General features: G+C 39.5%; 1 protein-coding gene across 1 annotated transcript; it reads left to right on the plus strand.

Moving 5' to 3' along the window:
- The first annotated feature begins 5299 nt into the window (after positions 1 to 5299).
- On the plus strand, positions 5300 to 18744 carry LOC100487510 (vomeronasal type-2 receptor 26). The gene is made up of 7 exons (XM_012968802.2): positions 5300 to 5574; positions 8734 to 9025; positions 9664 to 10455; positions 12866 to 12910; positions 15129 to 15356; positions 17043 to 17166; positions 17813 to 18744. The coding sequence occupies exons 1-7, from the start codon at positions 5300 to 5302 to the stop codon at positions 18742 to 18744; spliced, it is 2688 nt and encodes an 895-aa protein (XP_012824256.2).
- The last annotated feature ends 551 nt before the right edge of the window (positions 18745 to 19295 follow it).

The raw sequence follows: 19295 nt of genomic DNA on the forward strand, positions 1-19295 counted from the left end.
TACATGAATACTTTTGCCTAATCCTGCGCTTCCCAACTATGACCTGACGCAGAATGGAACAGTGCACATGATGAATTTTACTTTTGATTTCAAAATGTTTCTGATATATTTTTCCAGTTTGGCTTATCATTTTATCAGCTATTAAATAACCCCACAAACTAGCAGCAATGGATTCAGCACTGGTCAGGCCAATTACTTTCTGGGATAGTTGGTTTGAAAACCCCAACCTACTGTTCTTCTACTTCAGCTTATTCTTCCACTTCTTCTTCTTCTTAGCGCCCCCCATTTTCTAAACGCTACTCCTCCTACAGTTTTAGGGGTACAACACCCAAACTCCCCACACTTCTTCGCCCTATAGCGGAGCAGGTTGCTTGTGCTTTTCTAAGTGATCCCGTCCCCCATCTTTATGTGGCGCCGCTCTGAACACCCCAATTCTCCCATTGACTTTGACAGGGAAGATTTTCAAACTGCTGCCAATCTTACAGCTTTGAGGCTGCACCCCCCAAACTTGAATCGCATAGTCATGGGGTCAGCCTGAATGAAAATATGATGATTGTTGGATACCCAAAGTGGGTGGAGCTACGAGCAGCCAATCAGATTTTACCTATTGACTTGGAGGAAATCCAACCTGCTGCCATTCTTACAGTAATAACACCGGGGTCCCCAAACTATGTAGAGTTAGGCACCAGGTAACTGCCGTTCAAGGTTAGAAAAAAGTGGGCGGAGCCACCAACAGCCAATCAGGTTTTACCTATTGACTTTCAATAGGGAAATTCAACCTGCTGCCATTCTCACAGTATTAATACCTGGGTCCCCAAACTCTTCACAGTTGGTCACTAGGGGAATTCATTTTTAGGTTTGAAAAAGTGAGTGGAGCCACCAACAGCCAATCAGATTTCATCTATTGAATTTTTTTTTGGTTTAAATTTAAAATGCTGCCATTTTTATACTATTTACACCAGGGTCCCCAAACTTTGCAGAGTTAGTCACTGGGTGACAATATTTCAAGGTTTGAAAAAAGTGGGTGGAGCCACAGATAGCCAATCAGATTTATTTAATTGATTTTAATTAAATTTAAAGTGCTACCATTTTCAAACGTTTAAGGCCAGTGTCCACAAACTTTTCACAGGTGGCCACTGGGGGACTAACGTTAAAAGTTATAAAAAGTTGGTAGAGCCACCAACAACCAATCAGATTCTACCAATTGAATTTCATTGTTGGGCCTCTAACAGCCAATCAGAATTAATTTATTGAATTTCATTGGTTTAAATTTAAAATGCTGTCATTCTCACACTATTTATGCCAGGGTGCCCACTGTTTGTCACTATGTGACTTCGACTCAAGGTTAGAAAAAGGGGGCACACCCACCAACCGCCAATCACAATTCACCTATTGACTTCTATTGGTTTAAATTTAAACTGCTGCCATTCTTTAACTATTAATCCTAGGGTCCCTAAACTTTACAGAGTTAGTCACTGGGTAACTGCAGTTCCAGGTTAGAAAAGGTGGGCGGAGCCACCAACCGCCAATCAGATGTCACTCGTTGACTTTCAGTGGGGAAATTTAAATTGCTGCTATTCAGACACTATGAAAACTAGGGCCCCCAAACTTTGCACAGTGGTTTTTACTGTATAACTGTGTCCCAAGGTTAGAAAAACTGGGTGAAGCCAACCACAGCCAATCAGATTTCATTCAGTAACGTCACGTTTTTCAAACCAACATGAAATTTGTTGTAAACTTCCCTTTCTAGTTCATATTGCTATAGCCCCGTGGGCCCTGGGGCAAAACTTGCACTTGAACCTGTGACACAGTTGTGTAGCTGTTGCTGAGGTTTCCCCTGTTGGCCAGTGGGGCAGCCCACCCCCTGTCCCCTTGGTTGTTAAGCCACCATTGCTATGCAGAAGTTAGGGTTCATGCCGTTTAGGGGAGACTGATAACACAATACATACATAGAGCAGGAACACTGCCTGGGCCTGGTTTTCCTTTTGGCTCTTTAACAGTACAGTCTGATGTTAAGAGGAAAGGAGGTCCTGGTGCAATGTTGCTGCACCATAAAGACTTAAACCCATGAAACCCCCTATAATATTGCATCCCTCACTGTCATGTCTAAACATTACACTAGAGATTGTTTGGTTTAGAAACTAAAAAAAGTTAGACCAAAATGCCACAGGCCATTTTTTCCTCACAAGAAAATTATAGTGATTTGCTTCCCTTGTGGCAGGCCATGTTTTCTTTAGTATTACTACAAAAATATATATACAATATTTATAGGTCACAAAGTATCTTGGGAACTAGCATCTGCTAGCAGGTAGAAGAACATTAGGATATAAAAAAGCACTGGCCCCTGTAACCAGATACATGCCGGGGAGGAACTGTGCCGTAATCTGGTGAGTACTCTGTGCTGGGTCACTTATTTACTTCAAAGCTTCTATTCCCTACGTCTTGTAATTCAATTCCTGTTGTACATTTAAAGGGAGGGTGTCACTGTATTAGTATCCCCTTTTATCATTATTTACCTTTAATTGTACTTTTTCTCATAAAGCTAGGGCATCAGATTTTACCCCTGTATTTTTGTTGGGATTTAGTTCTTATCCATTCACTGGCACACAGCATAAATAACAGTTTTTAATTCAGTGAAGATATCCCCTTAATATCATCTGAAAAATCAATTGTGTTTCATTTCAAAGCTGCTGCTACAGTCTTGATCATTACATTTTAGATGATCTCTTACATTTATGTAGTAATCATTCAAATAATTGATAAAAAATAAACATATATATTTAGTCTAGTGCTGCTCCTAATATATCACAAAAGAAACATTATTTCATTGATAATTACAATGACCTCTATGCTACAGCTTGTATTAAGTTTGAATGAGCCACCAGCCTCTCCTCCCTGCCAGGCAGCCACACAGTGCTGATTTTATCATATATATATATATCATTTATATCTCATTTATTATAAATGGGAAGGACAGCATCTGTGAATGTCACCCTCACACACCTTTACTGGCTGCTAATGTTTTTTAGATTAATATCTCCTATACATTTATTCAGAGTAGGGTGGAGAGTGGTTAGAATGTTCAGGGAAATCCCAGCATTAAAGTGCCTTCGTTATATTTACAATGAAAGAATAAAAGCACAGTAAATGTTAAATTATACAACAACATTTCATAACCACCACCAATATATTTTTTACATACTTAATACAAGTCATTTACACCAGGCTGTGGCAGAAAAACACAGGGTTACCGATCACCTCCACTCTGTGCTGTTTCTGCACCCTGGCCATTGCAGTATCTCTGGATACAGACGCTGAGGGCTGATGTGAAGGTAGGGGCTAACTCTCAGCCTGTGCTTATCTGTAGCCTGAGAATAAGCCCAGTGTGGCATTAGCCTGAAGTGCAGACTTCTGTGCCTTATATTGTACCCAACATACAGTAATCTGCGAAGGGCCCACAGTCCTATGAAATGTTGCTGTTCAAAAAAGATATTCTATGTACACTGATATATACCCACAAATACAGTATAATTTTATACAGATGGTTAGACACAGGCATATCTCATATTGCAAGACAAAAGATCTCTTATTGCATGCAGCATTTACACACAGGTCTATTTAGGCAGGCATATCCTGTATGGAGAATGTAATAAAATCATAGATTGAAAAACAAACAAAGATCGCAGTAAATATATCTGTTTTCAGTCTAATAATTATCACAGCATAGTTATAATATAACATTGTCATTTTGAACTCTTCGTAAGACCTGCACAGAGGTGGTATTTTTTTATCTACTATTTATTAATTTTTTACAATAAATACTTTTCCATTAACCATTTTATTACATAATGAGAGAGAACTAAAATCTGTGTATGCAGATTCCCCCGTACAGCCCCCCTGACTTGGATGGATTCTTTAGTTACTACTACCCTCGAGGGCAGTTATTTGTTTTTCTGTGCTGTAAAGCAATATCTCTATGCTCTCCCATTGGTAATTCCTATGCTCCTTCATAATGTTTCCAAGTAAAAGCCTTTATAAACCCTGTGATTTTTTTATTCTGAGTTTTGACTCTTGATAAGCTCTGAATCCATGGAGCTGATCACTGGCGGATGAGCTGCTAAACTTTTTTGGGTTCATAGCAATGATATTAAAAATCAATAAAACAGAGAAATAGTTTTCACAAAAACAAAATCGTTAACATTATTTATATTTTTTTACTTTAACAACTTTTGTCACATTCCCCCAGTACACAAATACTATGGGGCAGATTTATCAAAATGTGAGTTTATTGCTTAATGCTGTACTGTATATACTCGAGTATAAGCCTAGTTGTTCAGCACCCAAAATGTGCTGAAAAAGTCACCCTCAGCTTAGACTCGAGTCGGGTGCCATGGGCCCCTCCATCCTCTGTCCTTTGTGTGCAAATGAGGCCCCCACAACCAGACCCTCCAGTGCCCTGGCCTGCTCCCAAATTCATCTTCATCTACCATCCTCACCTGTCCCATTCTGCACTAGGCCTTGCACTTTGTATTCTATATACTGTAAACTATATATAGTTTTGAATGATTTTAACTCTTTGTGTTTTAGCTTGGTTGCTGATTGAGCTAAGGGGGCAGTACTCTTAAGGTATCATTGTTGATACCATATTGTTTTTGTTGACCCTCTTCTCCACTTACAGAGCTAATTTACTGTTTTTCTTTGAAATACATTTTTAAAAACATATACCCCACTGATGCCTCATTTAATGAGATTTTATTGGTATTTATTTTGATTATTGAAACTTAGCAGTAGCTGCTGCATTTCCCACCCTAGGCTTATACTCGAGTCAATACGTTTTTCCAGTTTTCTTAGGTAAAATTAGTTACCTCAGCATATATTCGGATCGGCTTATACTCGAGTATATACGGGTACATAAAAACTCACCCACATTCTATTTAGTCCTATGGGATTTTATTAAGCATATTTATCAATTGGTGAATGCTAGCTTTCACCCACTGAAAAATCCATTATATTCATCATATAAGTATACGTATGTTGGCAATTTGTAGCGTTCCTGGCATATTTTGAAAAAATCAATCAATAAAGCAAGGGCCATACTAATATAATTTGGTTAGACCTTCTTTCAAAATGACTAACATGTGGATGAGCACAGAGTCTTAAATGCATGTAAATATAATGTTCCTACTTAGTATCATCAATGTTTTCATCACAGTTCCCTACACCAAAATACTTTACAGGATATTAACCTTTGTTTTTTTTTAATTTCAAAAGCACTGACCTGTTCCAGTCCATCTTATCAATGAAGTGGAACTCATTTATCCTAGAAAATGTATCTTTGAAAATCTTTAATGGATTATATTGTCTGGTTCCCGTGTTACTTGTGATAGTGGCTTTATTGCTGACACTGCCAGGGAGTGCGGGGGCTTCTGCTTGTGTTCTGGAAGATCAGAGTCCGAGTGGAGTCCAACAGGATGGGGATATAATCTTGGGAATAGTTCTTTCTTTGTTTAGGTCAACAACAATTGTAATGGAAACCAAATTCACCGAGAAACCTTCCCCACCCAGATGCCATAAGTAAGTCATATTCTCATTAATCTTCTGTACCAGCAAAATTGATTCTCACTGCTTTTCTAACAAAATTAGTTTTCTAACATTTAGTGGCCCAAGGAGGTAGGTGCACTCATGCCTCCTATCTCTCCCAAATGAAAAATGATCATTTTTTAGCCGTTTTTTCCATACTCCCAAGTCAGGGCCAGGTTTGCATCCACCTATTTATTTTAAAGACGCTAGCGAAGAAGCTCAGCGATAGTGAAACTTCGCCCAGGCGAAGAAGTACAAATTCAGTAATTTACTAAAGGGCAAACTTTCTTTCCCCTTTTTGCTCAAATCCATTTGATTAACCTATATCTGCAAAGTAACTGTATTAATGAAAGTAAATCCTGCTTTCCCCCCAAAACGTCATATCTGGAGTCAAAATGCACACGTTTTTTCTTATTAACAGTGTTATTCTGTATATAAGTTGTTAATGTAAAGCCTATTTTCCCCTGTATTGTTACTGACTGTTCATTTCATACATGCTGATTGGCCGCCTCCCACACAATGGGAGTTTGTCAAGGGGGGCCCGTTCTGTACTCACCTTGATTACCCAGACCCCCTTTGCTTTCAGTGAGCTGCTTTTCCCTGGACCTGTGCAGCTCTCTGAACTGTTCATTTTTTCATCAAGTCCTGGTATAGCTGCCAATGAAGTTTGAACTTCCCCCAGTCTATCCAATCCCATGATGGCTCTTACAATGTCATAAGAAAAAGAGCAGTATAGATTACTGTGCAGGTGAAAGAAGGTGCAGGGCTTCTTGTCAGGGTAAATGTAAGTACAAAGTATAAGGGGGGATGAAGCACAGACAACAGATGGAAAATAAGAGAGAGAATCTAAAATGGGGTATAAGGAAGAATGCACATTTAGTGGCTAGATGGAGGAGAGAGTCACATGTGGGGTTGGGACAGAATAGCAGTGTGAGGGCTTGGGTGATATTTGGGGTAGGGTTAGAATGAACATGTGTTGGCTTGGGGAAAATGGCACATGAGGGTTAGGGGGAGAGATAACTAGTTTCCGGTCCCCACCCCAGGTAGAAACATCTTCTGTTGCCTTTGAGGTTCCCCAAGTTACATTAGTGGCTAAGGACCACCTACAATATACTCACATAAGCCTTTAAAGAAGCCCAGGACCTAATTGGTGACATTATTGATAGTTGATGTGCAACATTCATGCTGCCAGGGTTAGTCTTATTAACTGTGGGGCTAAATTTCACCTCTGCATTCTCTTCTAGGATTTTATTAAGTGTGATCCCTTTTTTGCTTCTGAAGCTTTCTTAAACCTTTTCCGAAAACAGACAATGTACTCTAAAAGACTCTAAAACACCTTAAGGAGAAGGAAAGGTAAAAACTAAGGAAGCTTTATCAGAAAGGTCTATATAAACACAGGATTTCTTGTCTCTTTTTTTTGGGAACATGTTCTTTGGTATCAGACTTCCTCTCTTTTAGGGCTCCTTCAGGTTTGAGGCCAGAGTCTGCTCAGTTGTCTCCTCTCTCCCTCTCCCCCTCCCTTCTCCTGCTCCCCCCTCCCATAAGAATGCATAAGAACTCACTTCCCCCTCCCTTAGAAATGTGTTATCAATGGCTATAACTGCAGCAGGAAGCTACCAAGACCAAGCTAAAATGGCAGCTGCTATCAGAGGGAGCTTCTAGGGCTGTTTACTCAGGTATGGTAAAGCTTTCTGCAAAATAAAGATAGCGTTCTCGGTGGCACTAATGTGGCGAATCTATTGGCAGTAAAATGCCAAAATGAATTTCCTTCTCCTTTAAACTCAAACATTAGTTTACTAAGTATTCTGAGTGGATTGGTATGGGAATAGGTATGGGATTTAGTATCCAGAAAGCTTTAAAATATGGAAATGTCCTTTCCTGAAGCAACTTTTTCTCTGTAAAAATAACCCTTATGCTTGCTGTGAATGAAACTAGCATTAATCTATGTTATTAGCAAAACCTTCCTATAAGGGCTTCTAAATATGTTTTTAATAGCTATTAGTCAAGATGATCAACAGTACAGACCCCTTCTATCCAGATTCCAAGCTTTCCAGATGATAGATTATCTATATATTTTTCTACACTACACTGTTTTGTCTGTCTTTATTAGTATCTGATATAAAGGTTCTGGGCAGATGGAATTTTATTTATTGTGAGGTTTAAAATGAGAGTAGCATGTCCTATAAAAACAGAAATATCTTCAAGCTTCAGCAAATATTAGAGACATTTATACTTTAGCATAGTGCTTAAACTGCATGGGCCTCTTGCCTGTTTCAGAACAAGGCCTTTCCTTTCCCACCTTTTGGGTGATATACAGGTAACTATAAAAAGAGAGAACACAGTGCCAATATAAATGGTCTTAATATGGTGTTATGTGATGATAAGAAAAGCGTTAATGCATTTAAACACTGGTTCTACCAGTTTGTGGCACCTTATTGGGGGTTGAACACCATCCATTAAAGAACCCCTACTTTGGTCCAACAGTTTTTTTTGTCGCTAGTGGAAAACTATGTTTTTGAACATTTTGAAAAAATTTTCATGCTCATTGTTGATTGTGTTGTTGACTGTTGTTGATTGTGGCTTTAGAGTTCCACCCCACTAAAACTTCCTAACCATAGGACTGTGATAATAATCAGGGTAGCTATTAGGGATGCAGTTCAGAATTCAGCCAAGAGTAAGCCTTTTCAGCAGGATTCGGTGAATCCATGGTCCTGGTTGAACCAAATCCAAATCTTTAAAATCACATGACTTTTCCTCTCACAAACACGGAAGTTGAAATTTTTTTGTTGTGTGCTGCGGTAAGGTTAAATGTGAACTGACACAATTTTGGTTTACAAATAGGGGACCTGAAGTCTAAAAACAACAGCCAGTCTGTTAAGTTAAACCTAGAGGGCTGCTCACTTTGAAATTGCTAGCAGCAAGGGATGACATGGCCGGCATATGTGCCCATATAACCCAAATAGAGTTGACATAATACTCCCTTATAGGAAACAAATACTACTCAAAGTGCCTTTAGTTTTTTGCCTTCTAACCACCTGCATCTATCCATGTCCTTTTGCTCAGATAGAAAGATAACTAATCTGCACGTGTGACTATCTTTCAATGCAATGGGTTGCTTTGTTTAGAGAATAACTTGTGTTTTTGTTTTTCCAGTCCATCCATTAGTTATTATCAACATTATCTGGCAGCCATTTTTGCCATTGAGGAGATCAATCAGAATGCTAATATCTTACCCAACCTAACCCTTGGCTACCGTATCTATGATGCCTGCACCAGTGAAAGTCGGGCAGCAGCCAACACTATGAGCATATTGACTGGGAGGGCGGCATCTGTACCCAACTATTCCTGCAATGACAAGGGAACACTTGCTGCATTTGTGGGTCATTTACTTTCCTCACTGACCCATGTAGTATCGGACATGACAACAATTTACAGGTTCCCTCAGGTGAGATGTAATTATTCAATATCACTGGTGATGCTGCCCACAGCAACCAATCAGATGTTTGCTTTTATTTTCTAACTTGTAGGTGGCCGTTCATATCTAATTGCTGATTGGTTACTATGAGAAGGATAACTGGTGACGTTGGCTTACACACTATAATAAATATCCTCCCATTCAGGCATTAATAATTAACTACTTAAATGTATTTGTATGCTGCAGTTACAAACCTAAATTGTGTGTAATTTACTGATTTTAGCTTCAGTTTCATTTCTTTTTTTAAGATATTCATTTTGTATGTACTTTGCTATCTTGCAATTCTAGTGTTCAGTACACTTATCTGTGAGTAAAATTCTTATTTTTAAAAACCATTCACCAGATTTGTAATCCAGCGTGAGGAGCAGAGTGCTGCTTTGCCTGGGGTACAAGCGCTTGCTAGATAGACACTAAGGGACGCTCCTTAATGACCCTTCATATCTAGCACGCAACAGTTTTTAGAATATATGTAATTAACAATAATGACCTTGGTCAGTTTACTTACTTATTTTTTCACTTGTGCAGGGTGATTTTTAATCAAATGTGTTGACAGGATAAAAGTTTCAGTAAATTCCTAGCTAGGTCTCAGAATATCTCATTCTCTACAGGTCAGCTATGGGGCTCAGGATCCTGCTCTGGGTGACAGGCAGCAATACCCAACATTCTACAGGACTATCATCAATGAAAAGTATCACTTTGTAACCATCAGTCAGATGCTTAAACTGTTTGGTTGGACGTGGGTGGGAATTATATACTCAGAAGATGAAAGTCACCAGAGAGCGGCCAATAAAATAAGTTCTGAAATTACAATAAGTGGGGGTTGCGTGGAATTTATGGCTTTGTACACTACTGAAAATATATTAACATTATCCATCGCTATAGACAAAATTAGGCGTTCATCAGCAAAAGTGATTATTATTAGCAGCAACTCCCATATGCTGCTCCACATTGTGATAACTATAAAGTTGACAACTACACTCAAAAGACATTTATTATTTCCATCATCTCTGGAAAACATGAGTAGCTTTGCGTATTCTTCACTCAATGGGTCATTGATCATCTCAGGCCACCAAGGAGCCGTTCCCGGCTTCAAGGAATATTTCTACACTGCTCATCCTACCAAATTCCCAAATGATGAAATTACTGCCCTTTTGTGGTTGGTAATATTTCGTTGTTTAAAATATGGAGACAATTCCTCTGGGATATACATTCCAGCCTGTACAATGAATGATACTCTGAGTTTCCTTGATATGTCCTTTTATGTTGTCAACAACTTGCATATCACTTACAATATGTATGTTGCCGTGTATGCCCTGGCACACGCCCTACACAAGGTGCTTTATGGTGAGCCTCATGAGAAGCAACCCTTTGAATCACAACTTCAACTTAACTTGTGCAAGGTAAAAATCTTTGCTAGTCTTGTTGTAAAGTGTCAATTCCCTGGACTTCCTTCATATCAGCACTATCTGAGACATCCTCACTCCCATGCCCCATCAGAAGGCCCTCCCCAAATCTTTAAAAAGCCCCCCTACCACCTCTATGGTGCCTTTTGTATCTTCTAATTTCCTTGTTCCACTGGAAGCACTATTTTTGCTTTTTAGCCTTGGGAAAGTGGGAATGGCACCTAGGGACTGGGTAGTAACCTTTGGGAACGTGATGCAATCCTGAGTGGCCTCAGGTGAATGTGATTAAGGGTTTGTAGTAGCAGTAGTTGATGTACCGTGCTGGCCAGTCAAAATGATACAGTGTAAACTTTTCGAAATAAAAAATAACAAAATTGGTATAAAGGTGATACCTTTACTGGATAACTAAGATAACCATAGCAAGCTTTCAGAACATTTTAGTTTATTTTTCAAACTAATTACCAGCTTGGAAAAGGAACTAAAATGTTCTGAAAGCTTGCTATGGTTATCTTAGTTATCCAGTAAAGGTATCACTAGTGATGGGCGAAAAAATTCGGCAGGCATGGATTGTTGTGCGTCAAAAGAATTGTCTCTCTCATCAAAAGAAATTGTCTCTTGTGTCAAAAAGCACCAGGGGCTTGGAAGGTCATGTTCTGTAATACTGATTCTGCTTTTCTTGCTTCATTAGAAGTAGTGCTCCTTATTGCCATATTTTTGTTGGTTTAGGAAGCTATAGCATTTATAGGTAACTCAGAGTCCTGTATTCTAACGTGTAGGTACTAAACTTGCAGAGTGCTGTAGTCTGTTACCTTGTTAGCCAGCAATAATTACTTTTGTGGACAGGCAGGCTTCATGATCAGTAATCATCTGCCAATCTAACCGTGTTACAGTGTGTTACCATGTATTTATCATTCAGGCAATGTATGTGCTACTGTCATTGTTTCTCTATACAATATCACCAGTGGATTTTATTTGTTTCATTTGTTATATTTGTTTCACTGTGTTCTGTGGTGATTTTGGAACCCTGAATTACCCATGCCTATGCTGCCAATATCTGGGTACTGGATATTATTTATTTGTTTCCTTAGCAACAGTGGCTGGTAACAATTCGGGCAGTAAGCATACATAAAGCTTAAGCTGACTGAATGTTTGCTGTACTGGGCAAATAGCTGTACAGCTGGATGCTTGTTCTAGAAGCTATGCTGTGTTTGTTGTTGGAAGGGGTTTGGGTGCTTGATACCCTACAAACAGCCAGTAAAAAGGGTACATGTACATTCCTTTGTATTAACCTTGCTGAGCTATTATTGTCGCTTCTGCTGAGTTAAGGGAATGTAACCCTTGCATTTAATTGGCTGTGTGGTTAGAGCTGTTAAGATTGTAGGATTTGTGCTTTTAGATTATGGGTTCCTTAGACCTGAATTTAGTTGGCATGTTGTATACATGCTACAAGGCTTGAGAATATTATATTTAAGGTTTGTTTCTCCTGGTTTTCAGTTACATGCTATGAGTACATGTTTGGGGCAGCTGCCATTCTATACCTAGTTCCCCCAAGAGGACATCAGTGTTTGCTCTTTGAGGTTCTTACAATGCTGTTCTGGTTGCAGGGTTTGACTATGACCTTGTGTTCCTGAGGTTATCTGTAAGGGATGTGTCTGGGGGTCACATTTGCACTGCTTGGGGGTGACATATGCTTTTTAGGTTATGGACTGTGTCATTATAACCCTTAGAGGTAGTTTTAATATCTCCCTGCCTAGGGCCCAGTTAAGTGGGTCATGTTATTGCCTGTGCAACAGTTAATTACTTGCCCTTAAATTTTCTCCCTTGTAAGACAGGGTGTCTTCAGCTGGGAAGCTTGGGACATAGTGTTTTTGGCTTCCATAAGATTTGGTCAGGATACAGGGCTTACACATTGGTTAGGTCTAGCAGGTGTGACATTGACATTGATAGTTGGAAAGGTATTCCTGCCTATGTTGGCAGGGATTATGCCTTCCTGTTCCCAGGTGATATCAGTGTAGTGGCATGGGCACTTAGGTCGGCTTCTTGGTGCTTGCTCAAAGAACAAGGTAGTAATAAGGCATGGGTTGCCCTGCTTGTCTCATTTTATGGCAGTTATCCTCATAGATGGTTGCCATAATGTGTCAGCTTAGCCCAAAATTAGGAACTGTTTTGTCATTGCAGTACCCTTATAAGTGGGATTTATGGAAATAGGTTACCCTTATACCCTTTGGAATGATAGCTACTTTTTAGACATCATTATAGGATAGTCTGCTATAAGCGGTCAAGAGGTCAGCATAAGCACATACAGGGCACGTTGGACAGGGCACGTAGAGCTCCTGCCTACAGTACTTTCTCCATGATGCAATTTTTTCTACTTTGCATTATTTTTTTATGTTGCTTTATTTTATAGATATGGATGTGTATAGAGATCTGGCTCTCTGCTATGTTCGAACAGGTATCTTCCACTTGTGGTTTATTTCATTCCTAGGAGGTGTGAATTTTACAGCTGTACATTGGTATACCTATAAATAGTTTTTGTTGAATTCTTGAGGTGTGTCAGGCACTGCCTACCTCTTATCATAGTGAAGTGAGTTGGTCAGATCGGGGTCACACTCATTTTGTTGTGTAGGTCTGGGTCCTAGCAGGATTGCCTTCCCTTAGGTTGGATTTGAGATCGGCTGATCCTCCTGAAAAGTCTCCAGTACATTACTAGGTTCTGTACCTGGAGTTTTTAGCATTACAGTGAATAGGTTCAGCAAAGTTTTTTCAGTATTATCCAGAAGTCTCTCAGAACTTACTCTCCCTCCCAACTAGCCATTATCTTGCTATGTCCCTGATCATGCTAATATGGAGGACATTCAGGGAAAATTGTACCATACTCATTTTCATTTCCAGGACATACTCCATATCAGTACTTTCCCATCCCTTCTACAATGGTAGTCTTAAAGCTCTTAACAAAGACGTCATAGAGTGGGAGGCTTTTTAAAGCTTTGGGGAGGGTCTGTCTGATGGGGCATGGGGGCGAGGATATCCTGGATAATGCTGATATGGAGTACATCCAGGAAAGGAAAATCATACTTAGTATGATTTTCCTTTCCTGGATGTACTCCATATCAGCATTATCCAGGATATCCTGCACAGGTAGCTATACCTTATTTTAAATACTACAGTGTGGGCAAATTGTATAATGTGCCAAAACAACAGTGCAATAGTACACACAAATACTGTATATACATGAATGATAGATGAACACTTTTAGAACATCAGCAGTCCCAAAAAAATGAATATGGGATGTGTCACAAAATCATAATTTGCTACAAGGGGTGTTTTGGCACCTACTGCCCCTTGATGACCTAGGAGATGGCACCACCCCACTCCCTCAGAGAGGTCAAGGGGGCCACATCACTAGTATAGAGGTGCTATTGTGCTCTCTGCACTAGAGGAGCTAAAATTCTAATTTCAAAATCGGAAATTTTGCCTTTTAAAGTTACCAGGAGCAACTTTTGCTGCCACTGTAGGCAAGTTTCTTAACTCACCTCATGGCAGCAGTGCCCCTGTTTAGTACAAATTTTTCTAAGCAATTATTTAGGCACATTGGGACAAACTATAGGATTAGCCATTGCCAATAACCCATCTTAGCATATACACTGATCTAGATTGTCAATTAACATTACCAGGTAGTTGATTCTAATGGGTTCACACTGGAGTGAAGCACCTGCACTCAAAGAGTGACCTGTGCTGGAAACTCTTTACTCTACACCAAAGTTCCGGTCAGAATGTTTTTTAAACTGGTTGTGGTGAGCCAATATGCTGTGTAATTAGCAAACATTCTATGGTTTGACACAAACTGCTTTTGAACAAAAGATTTAATAACGAAAAGTGGAACCACAGAGACTGCAGAAATGTAAAGGAACTTGCAGAAAACAAAATCCAGATTAAGACTAAAGGTCTAGGCAGGCTGCAATCAAGCAAGTCCAAAAACAGGCGCAAGGTCAGGGCAGGCAACACAAACTGCATGTAACAAGTCAAGGTCAAAACCAGGGATACAGAACAAGGGGACAAGGGCGGGACAGAAACTGACATATAGGACAGGAACACAGATGGCTTGGTTTTAGCACAAATGGCTAATAACCCAGCACAGGATGGAGCAGGCAGACCTAAATAGATCCTAAATTGAGCTATTGCCTGCAGCTTGATCCCAGGTAGTGTCAACAAGGAAATACAGAAGCAGAGAGAACAAAAATCATTGGTGTAAATTGCCAGACATGAACCACACTGCTTCTTGTGACTCAAGCTAGAGAAGCAGTTGCCAGTACACCTCAGGTCCCTGGTTCTAGACCAGGAAGTTCCTGACAGGCATTGTGTATGTATATGGCATATGAACAGGATGTATCAGTGCCTCTGCCTCTCATCAGTCTCTCTTCAGTTGAACAACTGGCCTAAAACTGTAGTCTACAAAAAGGAATATCTTCTGGTGGTCAGAGGGTTAAGCCTGCCTAGCTTTAGTGCTGGTTTTTCTATGACACATGGAAGTACCTGACTTGTAAAGGAATACAGGTGACAGGATATTACATACAAAGGCAAATGAATGGAAGTTGTCCATGTACTGTATAAGGTCACATGTGTTTTACTTACTTGAAACTACTGTGAATACTTTTATGTTTCTTTTCCAGTTAAATAACCATTTAAAGAGAGTCCATTTCCAGACATCTTCAGGTGATGAAATATTATTTAATGAACATGGAGAGGTTCAGGGAAACCTTGAAATTGAAAACTGGATTTCTTACCCAAATAAAACAGTAGCCATTAGCAAGGTTGGGACCTTCAATTCCTCAGCCCCTCCTGGGGAGCAGCTCCTTATCAACAAGCCAGATATCATCTGGGGGACTCCACTGAATGATGTAGGTTACCATCTTCCTATCATAATATGGTGCAATAGCTTTGTGACACTGTAATCTAGGTTCATTAGAGGGACTTTGATATTAAATAACCTTGCCTAGTGCAGTCCCGTTAAGGGTATAAGTGGGGTACATATTTTTACCCAGGTGCATAACCTTACATTAAAGGGGTTGTTTTCCTTTGAGTTAACTTTTAATATGATGTAATGAGTAATATACTGAGACTACTTGGTCTTGTTTTAATTGTATTCTTTTAATTACTTCAATTTTTCTTCAGCAGCTCTCCAGATTTCAGTTTCAGCAGCTATCTGGTTGCTAAGGTCCAAATTACCTTAGCAACCAGGGTGTGGTTTGAATGTGAGACTGGTATATAAATAGAAAGGGGCCTGTGTGTTAAAATAAGTTATACAAAGTAACAATAACAGTAAAATTGTATCCTTAAGAATAATAGTTTTGGAGCTGTTGGGTTCAGTGACCCCCATTTGAAAGATACAAAGAGTTAGAAGAACTCCTTCCTGCAGTCGTCGAGGAAGTAGGTGGGAGGCGGCGCTCAGGGGGGAAGCAGGAAGCAGTACAAGCAGCAGATGCAATGCGATCGCATCTGCTGCTTGTAGGATGGTCCTGCGACGATCGCATCGCAGGACCATCCCCCCCAACCCCCTCAGCTCGTTGCCGAAGGGGTTGGGGGCACATCTGTCTCTCTGCACCGGCGGCAAAGCACTTAGGATGAAAGAACGTAGGTACTACGGTGTTGGCAGGAAACTGCTTTTTTTAAAACAACGTAGTACCTACGTTCATGGCAGGGAAAGGGTTAATGGAAAAGGAAAGGTAAAATCGCTGGGTGGGTGCCACAATTTTAGATACACCCCAGTGACAGTAATTGCTTACCTTATACTCCGGGCCAGTGTTCCTGTTGGAGAAAACCTGCACCAGCCCGGGGAAGTTGCCAATGAGCGATCCTCTTTCTTCTCTTGTTTATCTTCAGGATCCCGGGGCCGGCACATGCGCAGTAGATTTAAAAAGACGTTTTTTTTGTTAAAGTTTCGCTTTTCCCTCTACTGCGCATGTGCAAGCAGCGCAAATACAAAAGAAGAAAGAGGATCGCTCCCTCGCAGCTACCCCAGGCTGGGGTGGCTTTCTCCTAACATGAGCACCAAACCATGGTTTCAGGTAAGCGATTCCAATCACTGGGGGTGCCTAACATTTTAATGTAGTAATAGTAATAGCAATAGTCTATATAATTATTAACTATATAAATCATAATTAATTTAATTTTTGTACTTAAGAGGCTTGTGCAAACTATACTGTTCCTTTTGACCCACATGACCCATCTGCCTGTACTTACTGTACAGTACTGCACTGTACAAACTGAATAAAAAATAATTGATTGATTTAATGATTGTGATAAATAAAAAAACCCAGTTAACCAAGAAGTACCAATAAGCCCCGTTTAGAGTAAAACAGTACTGTCAGTCCTAACTTAGGGGCAGGTTTATAAAAAATGTATTTGGCATTTTTTCTCAATAGGAAAATGGGGCAAAAAAATATGAACAACCCATTTGGGGTGCAATTTTTCAAACATAAAAAATAGGAAGGATAATATATTGAATATAATATATCATTTGGAAATATATTATGAGAAATTAAATAACGTATTCATCTGAAGGGCATTGTTTATATTAATAACAGATCCCACAGTCTGTGTGCATTGGGACCTGCCAGCCGGGATACAGAAAAGCTGGAATAAAAGGCCTCCCAGCCTGCTGTTATGAATGCGTACAGTGTTCCGATGGAGAGATTGCCAACGTATCAGGTGATTTTATAATGTTATAATGCCAAACTATATTGTAGAACTTTTTGAAAGAAAAATATTTGCAGGGTTTGAAATACATAGGAAGTGCAAATGATCCCCGTTAACTTTATTCCTGGCTCAACTGGAATTAAAATTAAGCAAATTAGGCATATCTGCTTCATTTCCATTTTTTATTTTATGCCCTTCTGCAATAAACATAAGACTTAGGTACAATTTGATTTGGTGGCGAAAGACTGTCAATCCTTTTTGATTAAATATCTTGAATACCCAATATCCTTTTGTAAATACAGATAGGACAGAATTTATTTATGTGAACACCTAGAGATATGGGCCATTTGGGAATCCTGAGGTCTTTCCAACCTACAACCTAAACTTGACTTTATAAAAGACAACCAGTAAAAAGCCACCGCTCTCAGTTATCCATGAACTTTCTTGCTTATCAACTTATACTCATTTTAAGCTGCATGCCAATCTCTGTCTCCCAAACAATGTAGGCCTCTATAAAAACAAATCAAATAAAACCCTGCTTTAACATATACTGTATATACTTTGGTAACATATACTGTATATAAGTCTTTTGTACTTCTTACATTCTAAAATGTGTTTGTTACGTCATGTAGTTTTAGTTTGTCAATCTCCTTTTTAGACATGGATAACTGCATAAGATGTCAAGAAGATGAGTGGTCCAACGAGAAAAAAAATAAGTGCATCAAGAAAACCATTGATTTTCTGTCTTATGCTGAACCTCTGGGTTTGAGTTTAGCAATCTTGGCAATTCTGTTATCCATCACTGCATCTCTAGTCCTTGGAATTTTTATAAAGAACAGACACAGCCAGATTGTGAAAACCAATAATCGAGAACTTAGTTATACTCTTCTACTAACACTTATACTATCCTTTCTCTGCACATTACTCTTTATAGGGCAACCCATGAAGGTGACCTGTATGTTAAGACAAGTTACTTTTGCAGTCATATTTACCACAAGCATCTCCTCGGTTTTGGGGAAAACTGTAACTGTACTGATTGCCTTTCATGCTATAACACCTGGAAGTATGTTGAAGATCTGGGTTGGAAAAAGATCTCCAAGGAGTCTTGTTCTTCTTTTATCAATGGGAGAGGTTATAATTTGCATTATGTGGCTTCTACATTGCCCACCATTCCCTGATTATGATACCAGATCCCAACCATCTGTGATGACCTTGCAGTGTAATGAAGGTTCTGCTGTGGCATTCTACATTGCAGTAGGGTACATTGGAATGCTGGCCTCTGTCAGCTTCATTACCGCTTATCTTGCCCGAAGTCTTCCAGACATATTTAATGAAGCCTCACACATCACCTTTAGCATGTTGGTGTTCTGCTGTGTGTGGATCGCTTTCATCCCAACATACTTGAGCTCCAAAGGCAAATACATGGTGGCAGTAGAGATATTTGCTATTCTTTCTTCCAGCTCTGGGTTGTTGGGATGTATATTTATACCCAAATGTTACATCATCCTTTTAAAACCTACAAAAAGTATCAGGGAGAAAGCAACGTCTAAAAAAAATAAACCAACGTTACTCAGCTATAAAACACATTAATATTTTTCACAACATAATTTTCACATAATTATTTTTTGACCTGGTATATTTGCATCTCTCCCAGACTGACGTTGTTGTTATATACAGTGGCTTGCAAAAGTATTCGGCCCCCTTGAACTTTTCCACATTTTGTCACATTACAGCCACAAACATGAATCAATTTTATTGGAATTCCACGTGAAAGACCAATACAAAGTGGTGTACACGTGAGAAGTGGAACGAAAATCATACATGATTCCAAACATTTTTTACAAATAAATAACTGCAAAGTGGGGTGTGCGTAATTATTCAGCCCCCTTTGGTCTGAGTGCAGTCAGTTGCCCATAGACATTGCCTGATGAGTGCTAATGACTAAATAGAGTGCACCTGTGTGTAATCTAATGTCAGTACAAATACAGCTGCTCTGTGATGGCCTCAGAGGTTGTCTAAGAGAATATTGGGAGCAACAACACCATGAAGTCCAAAGAACACACCAAACAGGTCAGGGATAAAGTTATTGAGAAATTTAAAGCAGGCTTAGGCTACAAAAAGATTTCCAAAGCCTTGAACAT

This window comes from Xenopus tropicalis, chromosome 8 (assembly GCF_000004195.4).
Source record: "Xenopus tropicalis strain Nigerian chromosome 8, UCB_Xtro_10.0, whole genome shotgun sequence".
In the NCBI taxonomy this organism is placed as follows: domain Eukaryota; kingdom Metazoa; phylum Chordata; class Amphibia; order Anura; family Pipidae; genus Xenopus; species Xenopus tropicalis.